General features: G+C 37.6%; 2 protein-coding genes across 2 annotated transcripts; one reads left to right on the forward strand and one right to left on the reverse strand.

Annotated features, from left to right (window-relative positions):
- The first annotated feature begins 355 nt into the window (after window positions 1-355).
- On the forward strand, window positions 356-4,808 carry LOC105627837 (ankyrin repeat and KH domain-containing protein mask-like). Its single transcript, XM_012209118.1, has 4 exons — window positions 356-1,840; window positions 3,577-4,331; window positions 4,406-4,624; window positions 4,709-4,808. The coding sequence occupies exons 1-4, from the start codon at window positions 356-358 to the stop codon at window positions 4,806-4,808; spliced, it is 2,559 nt and encodes an 852-aa protein (XP_012064508.1).
- A 2,829-nt stretch (window positions 4,809-7,637) lies between these two features.
- Window positions 7,638-9,396, reverse strand: LOC105627867 (actin, clone 403-like). The gene is made up of 4 exons (XM_012209146.1): window positions 9,271-9,396; window positions 8,803-9,181; window positions 8,450-8,676; window positions 7,638-8,027 (listed from the first exon to the last, which is right to left on the reverse strand). The coding sequence occupies exons 1-4, from the start codon at window positions 9,394-9,396 to the stop codon at window positions 7,638-7,640; spliced, it is 1,122 nt and encodes a 373-aa protein (XP_012064536.1).
- Window positions 9,397-11,516: the final 2,120 nt, after the last annotated feature.

An 11,516-nucleotide genomic window follows, 5' to 3' on the forward strand; every position in this document is an offset into this window, starting at 1 on the left:
GTGCTCGCACAACCTCATGCGTGTGCTTGCTGGTTGCTGGCACTCGCGAGTCGTCCGTCTAACGTCATAAGAATTCCTCCTCGAGCGACAAAGCGAGAGGTGGAGAGAGCCAAGACTCCGTGTCTGTTGGCGTCGCGTCGCGTCGCGTCCGCTCGAATCTCGAGAGGTGGCCGAACCGCCGAACGGCGGCGGTATTCGTGTTTGTTGTCGCCGCAGGACGCTCAGACGTCAGAGACGCTTTAATGTGCATGGGGCGAGTGCGGGTGCGGGGCATGCTCTTAGCGGGTGCAGATGGTCGCGGTAGTCGCCGCGGCGTCGGCGGCAAAACTGCGGCAACTGCGCTCGCGTCAACAAAATGTCAAACCAGTCAAACATCAGCTCGCTGTCCGAGCGACTCATCGTGAACGGTGAGAGGAGCAGGAACAGCGTCAACGCTGCTGGTGCCGCCACCGGCGCTGTCAGTGGCAACGGCGGTTGCCGCGGGGTGAGAGGAATAGGAAAGGGCAGTTGCGTGGGTGGTGGAAGTGTCTTTGATTCTTACAGTGGTCCCGATTCTTGTGTCAGTCACATTAGTGCCGGTAGTAACAAGAATAATAACAATAATACTACTGATATCATTGGAAACGGCGGTGTACTCGTTGTTACCGGCGGCGTCATCGGTGGCGCCGCGGACGGTCTCCGCGACGTGACGTTGTCCGACGCCTTCCGCGACACGACGCCAGTGAATTTCTGCCGCGAGACGACAGTACCGCGTACCTGCAGCGGCGACTGTCGTTGCTGCACCTACGCTGTCGACGCGTTATTATCCTCGGTGACAGGAGGGACGACGTGCTTGGCCAACGGTGGCGGGGACGACGTCGCCGCCAATGACGACGACGTCGACGACGACAACGACGTCGACGACGACGACGACGACGACGTCGCAACGTCGATCAACTATCGTGAGATTACATTGAGCAGCGCTGGAATCAGAACAACGACGACGACGACGCCGCTGTTGGACGCCGGTAGCGTCGACGCGAGAACGGTCGACAGAAGTAGGAGTGGAAACAGCAACAACTCTATAAACGCCGCTGCCGTCGTCATTGTTGACGTCGCGCCGTCGTTCCACGACGTCGACGAAGACGACGACGACGACGAAGACGAAGAAGAAGACGAGGACGACGACGACGAAGAAGAAGACGAGGATCGTCGTCGCTATCACGATCGCGGCAAGATGGTCGCGGCGATGAACGAGCACCTGTCGAACGCTACGACGACGACAACATCGTCACCACCGGCGGTGGCAAACGCCATCCGCAACACCATCGCGATGTCATCATCGTCGTCCTCATCATCGTCATCATCATTGTCGTCGTCGTCGTCGTCTTCAGTATCGTCGGCTATGATGACAGCGACTACCACAAACGCCGGTGGCAATCCTTCCGCCACGATGATGACGATGAGCAGCGTCGGGAGCGGTGCCAATGGTAACAATAATAATGCCGGCGGCGGTGGTTGCACCAGCGCACGCAATCAGGAGTTCCAGGAGATGGACGGCGACGGCAAGAGTACCAGCGGCAATACCGCTGCCGCCGGTATCCATAGTTTTCCATGTGACTTCGATCATATGTATGCCAGCATGACCGACGGTGCTGCGCCGGCTGCCGCCGCGGCCACCGCGGCCACCGCTCTCGGCGTCAGTCCATTGCGCGGCAATGAGCCTCGTCACAATGATCTCACCGAGGTCAAACACCTCAAGGAGCTGCTGTTGCTCCACCTCGACCTCATCCAGCAGCAGTCCGAGCAGATCGTCACCAAGGACAAACTCCTCGCCGCGCTACGTCAGGAAAATGAGACGGTACGCGAAAAGTCTCTCCTTTCGCAAGCTGTCAGAGAAAATAAGAATTCTCTCTTAAGTTGTTGATAGAGATAGTGGAAATTCTTCAGTCTGTATGTATGTATAGAAAGGGATTTTCTCGATTTGACGTTTCAAATGGAGCTCTACTGTATGCGATTTTTTTACGTAAACTTGTGCCTTTTCGGTAATTTAATTTAATTGTGTGACGACGTTGACATTAGATAAACAGAAAAATATTTAGATCTACCTCTGATTCTCCCAAATCTTTTTACGATCGTAATAACCGATTGATAATGAATGCTTTTTTGAATGCACCTACCTCATATAATATCGCTCGATGTTTATATTATCGTAAATATCGTAAATCGCGAGGAATCTTTCAATCTCCGCAAATGTGATTGCTTTAATCTTAAGTCGAAAGATGCGGAATGAGGTGAAGTGAGTGTCGATGAGTCATCGATCGAGTTTTCAATTCAAATCCCAATTCGTCCTCCAATCCCGTTCATCGACCGTCTGATTTTTGCGTAAGCGTTCGCGACAATTGCGTCATGTGTACTCGAAAAATGCCTTAAAACACCGAGACAACGATTCCAAGGTGAAACCAAAGGATTTCCGACGAAAAACGCGTTCGCGAGAATCGCGTGAAATTTGGAGCAAAGTGAAATTCCGATTCGCGAAATATTATAGTTCCTTTCTTAAAGTATTACGACACATAGGTTTCGCAGCTGCTTCCGAAATAGAGATATGCATTAAAATTAATATTTGTTACAATTCACAATCTTACGCCAGAGATAGAGAAAATCTCGAGTAGATGCAGCGTTCGTCCTCTTTCGCTCGCTCTCTCTGTGTGTCTCTCTCTCTCTCTCTCTCTCTCTCTCTCTCGACTCTCCTCGCGGTCATTATCGAGAAATAAGAAAAAGGTCCGAGCGCCACCCTAACCTGAGTGCGTCTTCCCGTTCGCGCTTTGCTGTTGTTCGCCAGTCCTGTTCTTTTTTTGGTTACAGAACGCTTTACGGAAGGGCAACGAGTTTTGCACATTTTGTAAAAACGCGCTGTGCGCGCACAATTGCACGGCGCACATGCGATCCAGGCCGCGAGTGTCAATTCCCGCCTTTCCCCTCTCGCTGTTTCGCACAGCTTGCCTAACCTAAATGTACCACGCGGGGAACAGGTTGACCGTGAAGGTCAACTTGCGCGGTGTCAACACGTGGTGGCGCTACTTCCGTATTGAGACCGCGCGCGAGAACGGTAGAGGGAGAAAGAGAGAGAATGCATGTGAGAATGTGAGTACAGGACGAGTGTGAGAGACGAGCAAGATTTCCTCCGTGGGAGTGAACGATGTTCTCAGTGTTTTTCGCGATTTGAAAATGACAGTTGAATCGAAGAGGTAACCGTGATCGCGTGATGCCACAAAGCAAGTAAAATTTTTGTCGTGAGATCGGTGTGGAACGATCCCATTTCTCGAGCTGTGTTCAGTAGGCGATACGTGTTTCGTCGTTTCGTTAACGGCGCGAATGACAGGGCGCCAGTCTATCAAATTAACCTCCCTTGCCGCAAAGTCGCGAGAGTAACGACAGATCGATTTCCAAAGTGAATTAAGATGATTTGCGAGGAGAGAAAGATAATGTACAGACGAGTGCATACGAGAAGTGTAAATAAATATTTGTATACGAAAATGATTGACGCGTCAGATATTGTGCCGATGATGAAATGATGTTTTGACTTGTCTGTTGCAGCTGAAGCTACGTTTGGAACGGATGGAAAGGCGTGTAAATCTTCAGAAACTTAGATCTGAATGTAGCGAGAATTCTACCGGTTCTGAGCATTTAGGTGCCTGTTCGCCCACCAGTGTCAATTCAGTGAATGTACCTTCGACCAGCGAACTGCATAGAAATGTTCAATGTGAGAGCACCAACAGTAGCAACATCTTGCACGAGAGTTTTAAGATACGTTTAAATACTAGTGGCGGTATCACCACTGTTAAACAAGAACCACACGATAATCAAATTAAATTGGAAGTCAAACAAGAGCCTAATAACGAGGCGAGGTTTGAATGGGAAGAGAAAAAGAAGAGACGATCTGATCCAACGCCCTTGTCTACAGGTAGTAAAAAGAAAAGGGGTCTCTCTTGTTCGTCTACTGTTAGTAATGACGGAGTGCAAGAAAAGATATTGGGTCAGACATTGCACGAAACCAGTAGAAAGAGCGACAGAAAGTCAAAATCTCTTGTAAAAAAAGAATCCTTTCTCACGACAGAAGAACATTATTATACAGCTGTAGGAGATCCAACTTACACATTAAATATGAAACAATTTAGCCCAGTAGATACAAGTAATTCATTAGAAGTTCCAAATTGGAGAGTAAAAGTATATACGAGTTGTTATACAATGGAAGGAACCGAGAATTTGGATGATGAAATTTTTAATAAGAGACATTTGAAATTGGAGAACGATGAAAGGAGGCGAAAGCGATGGGATGTACAAAGGATAAGGTTTGTAAAATTTGCTCACAATCTCTTTAAAAACTTAAAATATAATATGATTTACATATTCTATCTATTATTAGGGAACAAAGGCATATAGAAAAGTTGAAACAACGACAAGAACGTCAAAATCATCAAGCTACGTGTTATAATACAAATCATACTGGTCCTTGTCCATCATCCATGGAAGAGGAAACCATAACTTCCTTGTGGCCTGATATAGAACAAATTCAAAGTATCCAAGTAGATCTTCATTTACCAGTAACTGCATTTGGCGCACCTATTCCTAGTTTTACTTCATGGTAAAAAAAATTTACTTTTTAAATATATACAGATTTTAGATAGTATTATATTGAGTACTTATTAGCATAATTTTTATCTTTCAGCGAATTCTCTTTACCCTGGTCGAATATAACGCGAATAAAATGTCGACGTCCTAAACGTTCAACAAGTAGAAGAAAATCTACAAGTAGAAGAAAAGTTTAAGAGATATAAATTTTTATAAAATTAGACAGAACTGATTTTATCGGTACCGTCAGTTTTAAACTCTTGAAAATACTACTGCTCCCTCTCACGCCATAATTGAAACAGCGTTTTTCGTTGCAGGGGCACCAAAGATATTTTTATTGACTTTTTAAACACATGCGATATAATATAGTTTATCTATTTTTTCTACATTTTTTTATTTAAGTAAATTCGTCGTCAATATTTGTTTGATACATCTATTCTATATTTTGTACTCGGTGTTGGTCATTTTATTTATATAACTATGAATAGATATCACATACCATAACGAAGTATCCATCATATTGAACATTTTTCAACTCCAGACTAGATTTCTGTTTCATTTTCAGTGAGTTGACAATATTGATATTTGCAAAACTTTTTTACTGCTTCAATTATATGGAGTACTTTATATTACTTTTGTAATTAAACACATTCTTTGTTATTAATTATTAAAAAAATCATTAACTACCATGTACGTTAATACTATACATCTGATAAAAATACATTGTAAGACAATGTTACGCAAAGCGGAAGAAAATACAATGAATTTTTAAATTTTGTGTAGCTCCTTTTGATTTTTATAAATTCTGCATTTCTTAATAATTTAACTTAACATCATAATGATACATATTCTTGAAAAATTAAGCATTGCCGCCGAATTGCGTTTGATTAACTTCCAAAATTGACAGTACAAATGTATAGAATGTTTCAGAAAATATGCGCTTCCTCAGACAAATTTTTTGACAAAATTAACATTTTCTTCATGAAAATTTGATGGCCTAATGAAATAATTTTCATGGATTTCTCATGAAGGAAACATCAAGAAAATTTGTAATTAAAAGAAACTGGATCGTCTTTTGATACAATCTGTATGCTGTACACCTGGATTGGATTACTAATAAGATTAATATAAAACAACATAAGTGACATTGATATTGTTATATCATCTGCTATTTTTTGTTCCCAAGCATGTTGAACGCTGAACGTTAAAATCCGAGAAATATAGGCGGAGAAGAAACTTAGACATCGTAAACGATTGTAAAATCGTTGATATCGCGAGTAATAGTCCAATTTTACTGATCTGAGATACAAGGTTCTTCGAGTAACACGATTTTAGTACAATTAGTTTGATTAAATTTAACTATACTGACATGATGCGTATTATATATTTAATAAATAAAATTGTATGTAAATTTTTCATTCGTGGTATCTTCAAATACTGATATATTTGTTGACATAATTATTTTACAGTTCTGTCGTAATGCATATATATATATATATATATATATATATATATATATAGAGTATTCTGTAAAGATCGAAACAATGCTTAAAGGGAGATTTCTAAGGTCATTTTAAGACGAAAATTCTAATATCAAATGCCGAGGGGAAAATATTTTTAATATAATAAATATCAATAATTTGAAATATTTATAAGAGGCAATAATTAGCTTTCATTTTTAGCATTTTGAGTTGTTATTCAAGCACACAAATTTTAGGCGGTATAACTCGCTAACTTTAAATATTTTTAGTTCAAAAAATTTTTATATTATAGTCTATTATAGTCTCAACATTTTGGTTCCGGTCTTTACAGAACATCCTATATATGTACATATATGTATATCACATTCGATCAGAGATGATTTCTGATAATTTCGATTTTATTTGTGAAAAAACTGTAGTCTTGCGAATGTAATCGATGCAAATAATAATTTGAACAGATGTCAACATTATTTTTGCATATTCAATCTACCGAATATCAGATAATTTTTATATATGATGTCTGATCCATAATAATTTGTCTTGGATGAATAAAAATGAAAATTGTATATTTTTCCTTAGAGATAGGTTTTTTTACGTTCTATTTTTAAGATATATATGTAGGGTGTCCCATTTGAAAGAATCCACTCAAATATCCCAGAAATCGAAAAAGTTTTAGACAAAAGTTTTTTTACTTTGAGAGAAACATAATAATTAATTTGGATGGCGAGGTCAGAGCAAGATCCGTCTTATGTCTCTTTTGAAGTAAAAAACGCAGTGAGATATTTGAGTGGATTCTTTCAAATGGAACTCTATTCTGTAAAATAATATATTAACCGTCCATGAAAACTAATAGAATTTCATGAACAAAACAGCATTTGATGCTACGATACTACGAATGTAATTATCAATATCTTGTAAATGACAACTTTTTTTAGTTGTGGAATTATTAATTGAGTTCTTAGTACATACATTTATAAATATATACGACACATAAATATATACGCTTTATGAGAAAAAGAATATATAAATTATTATTTTTTAATGTATATGCGTCAACAGAGAGAATTTTGTTACGTCGGCAGATGTACTGTGTGTCAAAAGTTGTATGAAAGTTTTTAAGAAGGACGTAGGGAGAACTAGGTTCTCCAATGTCACATTCGCCTTAAACGTCCTTATGTAATATAACATCGAGTACATTTTAGAAATAAAAAAGGACATTGAATTAATGACTCTGTTCGATGTATACAAATTCCCTAGTTTAGATTTTAATTCATCTTTAAAGCTTGCGAATGCAAAAACGAGAATCGACGATGAGATGTAGACTTCATTTATTGTGAGTTTATGCTCTAAATATCTTTATCAAGAGGTAAGAAAATTATCGATAAATAAAAATTATTTTTTAAGAAGAGTGAAGAGTGAGATAATATGTAAAAGAAAATTATTTAGGAAATAAATTATTCAGAGGAAAAAAAATAAATATCTCTGTTATCCTGCATATTAAAGTCCACTAAGGATCGGTTGAAAAGCGTTCTGGATGATGGCATCTCAAAAGCACTTTCTGTGCACGATAAACGGTCCTAGCTCGTCATATTCCTGTCTAGAAATCCACATCTGTTGAAACGTACTGAGACTAGCGAGGATCGAGCCGCCGATCCACACCGAGTATTTCCTTTCAGGCGGCGCAATTACTTTGATCTTCATGGTTGGTGGCGCAAGCTTCGCTATCTCTATCTGCATCCGATCGGCGATGCCAGGATACATGGTAGTGCCACCCGAAAGCACTAAATTGGCGTACAAATCTTTACGGATGTCGACATCACACTTCATGATCGAATTATATGTCGTCTCGTGTATGCCACAAGATTCCATGCCCAGGATACTTGGCCGAAACATTGCTTCCGGGCAACGGAAGCGCTCACTGCCGATTGTTATGACCTGGAATCAAACCGTTATCCGTTACATCTTCGTTCACTGACCGCGCGGCTAGCCAACCCATGACGAGTTAACACTCACTCGACGCAAATACACGCGATTAATGCTAATGAGCTACACTCTCATTATTGTAGTATTCATTACATTCATATCAATCTATCTGTATTTCTTTGTATCTATAATTCAGACGTCACTTTTAAGTCATCATAAATTAAAATTTAATTAAAATTTAATTAAAATTAGCTTTATAATAAAAGTTAATAGCCTAATTTAAAAATTTCTGGTTTTTTCTTTCTCAAAAGATGTTAGATTTTTTAAATCGTAAATCTTTCTTAATAAAAAATCTAGTTATTATTGAAAAATTTTCGTTTGTGTTGATTACATGAAAAACGTTGCATTCATAAACAAATCAAATAACGCATTACCTGGCCATCCGGTAATTCGTAGCTCTTTTCTAGGTCGTTTGCAGTCTCTATATCACAATGAAAGTCTAAAGCAACGTAACACAGCTTTTCCTTGATGTCACGCACGATTTCACGCTCAGCGGTAGTTGTAAAGGTGTAGCCTCTTTCAGTCAGAATTTTCATCAGATAATCTGTTAAGTCGCGGCCGGCTAGATCTAAGCGTAAAATCGCATGAGGTAAAGCATATCCTGAAAAAAAAGAAAAAAAAATTATTGCAACATTAAAGATCACACAACAATTAACATTGATTCTCTTTAAATCGCATGACATTAACGATATATCATGAGAAATCAAGCGAATAAAGAGGAATATACCTTCGTAAATCGGTACTGTATGAGACACTCCATCACCGCTGTCCAGCACTATGCCAGTCGTACGTCCTGATGCATATAAAGACAGGACAGCTTGAATGGCAACATACATAGCTGGAGTGTTGAAGGTCTCAAACATGATCTGTGTCATTTTCTCGCGGTTGGCCTTGGGGTTTAGAGGAGCCTCCGTCAACAAAACGGGATGCTCCTCTGGCGCGACTCTTAATTCATTGTAGAATGTATGATGCCAGATCTTCTCCATATCGTCCCAATTAGTGACAACACCGTGCTCTATAGGATATTTAACAGTGAGAACTCCCCGTTTACTCTGCGCCTCGTCACCTACATAACTGTCTTTTTGTCCCATGCCGACCATAATTCCCTAAAAATACTCATGATTAGAATATATTTAACAGATTTATACAGATTTATACAGATTTATATAATACATCTATCAGATATTTATATTACCTGATATCGGGGTCTTCCAACAATAGAGGGAAACACAGCTCGAGGAGCATCATCTCCGGCAAATCCGGCTTTACACATTCCAGATCCATTGTCAATTACTAACGCAGCTACGTCGTCGTCACACATTTTAGAATAATATTAAGCAAGTGACTTTACAACAATGTATCAAAACAGGATTATTTTTATAGCAAATAAATAAATAGGACAACTGAGAGACTAGAGGGTACAATGTTCTCGCGTAACATTAGCTTCTGAAGCATTGCGTTTCTTCCTAGAAGAGTTGCTTTATATGAGCTCCCCCTCTTCCGCCCACAAATCCACGCACACATCTGTCTTTTTTTATGTGACGATCAGAAACGAATAACATTTTAAATAGGCTCAACACTACCATATTTCCTTTAATAGATATAATTAATAGATATAGAAAGAACATTTTCGCTTATTGTTAAAAAAAAAGATTTACAAGTAGTAGTAATAAGTAGTAATAAAATTGATTTTAATAAAATTTGTTTATAAATTCCTAAATTACATAGTGAATGTATTAATAACGAAAATATAATTTGTAAATATAATATATAGTTTTTAACATGATTATATAACGTAGCTTTTAACATTTAAAATAACGTGCATATAAATGATACGAATAAAAATATTTATAAGTTTAACGATATATTTTACTTAGAAGTATCGGATAATAGAATACATATGAAGATTACAATTGTGACTTGCCATCACTACATATTATGTAAAATAAAACTCAACATTCCTTTCGTTCATTTTTTACTTTTTAGAAATATACGTATATTTCAAAGAAATATATGTATATATTTTAAATAAAAGATTTAATTGCTCTTTAATATATGCCAATTATAACTGGCAACTACTGTTTGTAGTGTAGTTTATCCTCAATAAATGCGTGAAGTTCTCGCGATAATTAGAGCATATATTTTTCTGCGTTCCTGCATTGATCTCTCTGCAAATCTACACTAAACTGCAATCTTTTTAGACATAACACGTAAGGAATGTAATGAATTTCATTTGCAAAAATTTTCCAAGCGAACAAATTTTATTAAAAAATAAAATACTTTCTATCATTAAAATCTATTTAAAGATGGATTCTAAATGGATTCTAAATGGCAAGTAAAATGAATCGAGCTAACAAGATTCTATAATTCAATCATAGAACATAACTATTATTCGTTCAATAAGTTCTCTCCATATATGTCATAGATTGACAAAATTAAACAAGAAATGAAGGAAGTAAGGGAAGCTCATAAAATTAACGGACTAAAAAGTCTTAATTGTTCTAAATTGTCTCCCATAAATGTGTGCACTTTTTAAAAATAGATAGTCGAAGTGCTCGCGGTTTCATGAAATACATTTAAGAAATAATGTTACATATTTTTAGAAGAATATGATGTAATTTAATATATTGGCCCTTCAATAGTTTTGTTATCAATTTTTACTATGCTAGAATTATTCAATCAATCAATTTATACTATCAATTTATAACATTGGATATACATATATATCAGTTTTTATATTCACATATAACACAAATTTGACTGCTATTATTCTCATTCACATCACTTCTAGATAACAAGCTTTATTACTTTAAGAATACTTTACAAACCAATGTGCATTACAGAGAATCACTGTTCCATAGACTGATCGCCCACTAGAGCGATCTTTATATATAATTGCTGTATTATGCTCCTTAATTAACTGCTCGACTAATGATATTAATTAGGCTGTGAAATTAAGTATCCAGTTCAGTCTGAAATTTTTTGCATAAACCACTTTTGATATTTTAATAATGTATTATATAATGCTATATAAATGTAATATAGTGAAAAGGCCACATATAAACAATTTGCGCAATCAATATATGAAATATGTGATTACGATTAGATAAGCAATATCTTTTGTAGCTAGATGCATGTATACACACACACACACAAACGTACATACGCGCGTGTGCATATCAATTAACATGCAAAATGCACGTCAGAATATATGTATATACATATTCGAAGAAATTAAATAAAATAAACATGAATACATTTTAAAGAATAAAATAATTAAAGGACATATTATATTATGGAAATAAAATTTTTTATTTCTAATTTTTAATATTCTTTTTACTTATTCTGACATGCGCTTCCATGCAAATTACACACACACACACATTATATATATATATATATACTGAGACTCGACCGTAACGGCACACGGAGGGTAGTAGG

The sequence above is a fragment of the Atta cephalotes genome (genome assembly GCF_000143395.1).
Source record: "Atta cephalotes unplaced genomic scaffold scaffold00001, whole genome shotgun sequence".
Taxonomy (NCBI): Eukaryota; Metazoa; Arthropoda; class Insecta; order Hymenoptera; family Formicidae; genus Atta; species Atta cephalotes.

What these genes read in the sequence shown, in the direction of transcription:
- LOC105627867 (XM_012209146.1), bottom strand. Translation starts at nt 9,396, where the DNA reads ATGTGTGACGACGACGTAGCTGCGTTAGTAATTGACAATGGATCTGGA. An exon ending in TTGGAAGACCCCGATATCAG is followed by an intron (nt 9,182 to 9,270) that starts GTAATATAAATA and finishes GAGTATTTTTAG; the next exon opens with GGAATTATGGTCGGCATGGG. An exon ending in TACAGTACCGATTTACGAAG is followed by an intron (nt 8,677 to 8,802) that starts GTATATTCCTCT and finishes CTTTTTTTTCAG; the next exon opens with GATATGCTTTACCTCATGCG.
- LOC105627837 (XM_012209118.1), top strand. Translation starts at nt 356, where the DNA reads ATGTCAAACCAGTCAAACATCAGCTCGCTGTCCGAGCGACTCATCGTG. An exon ending in TACGTCAGGAAAATGAGACG is followed by an intron (nt 1,841 to 3,576) that starts GTACGCGAAAAG and finishes TGTCTGTTGCAG; the next exon opens with CTGAAGCTACGTTTGGAACG. An exon ending in ATTCCTAGTTTTACTTCATG is followed by an intron (nt 4,625 to 4,708) that starts GTAAAAAAAATT and finishes TTTATCTTTCAG; the next exon opens with CGAATTCTCTTTACCCTGGT.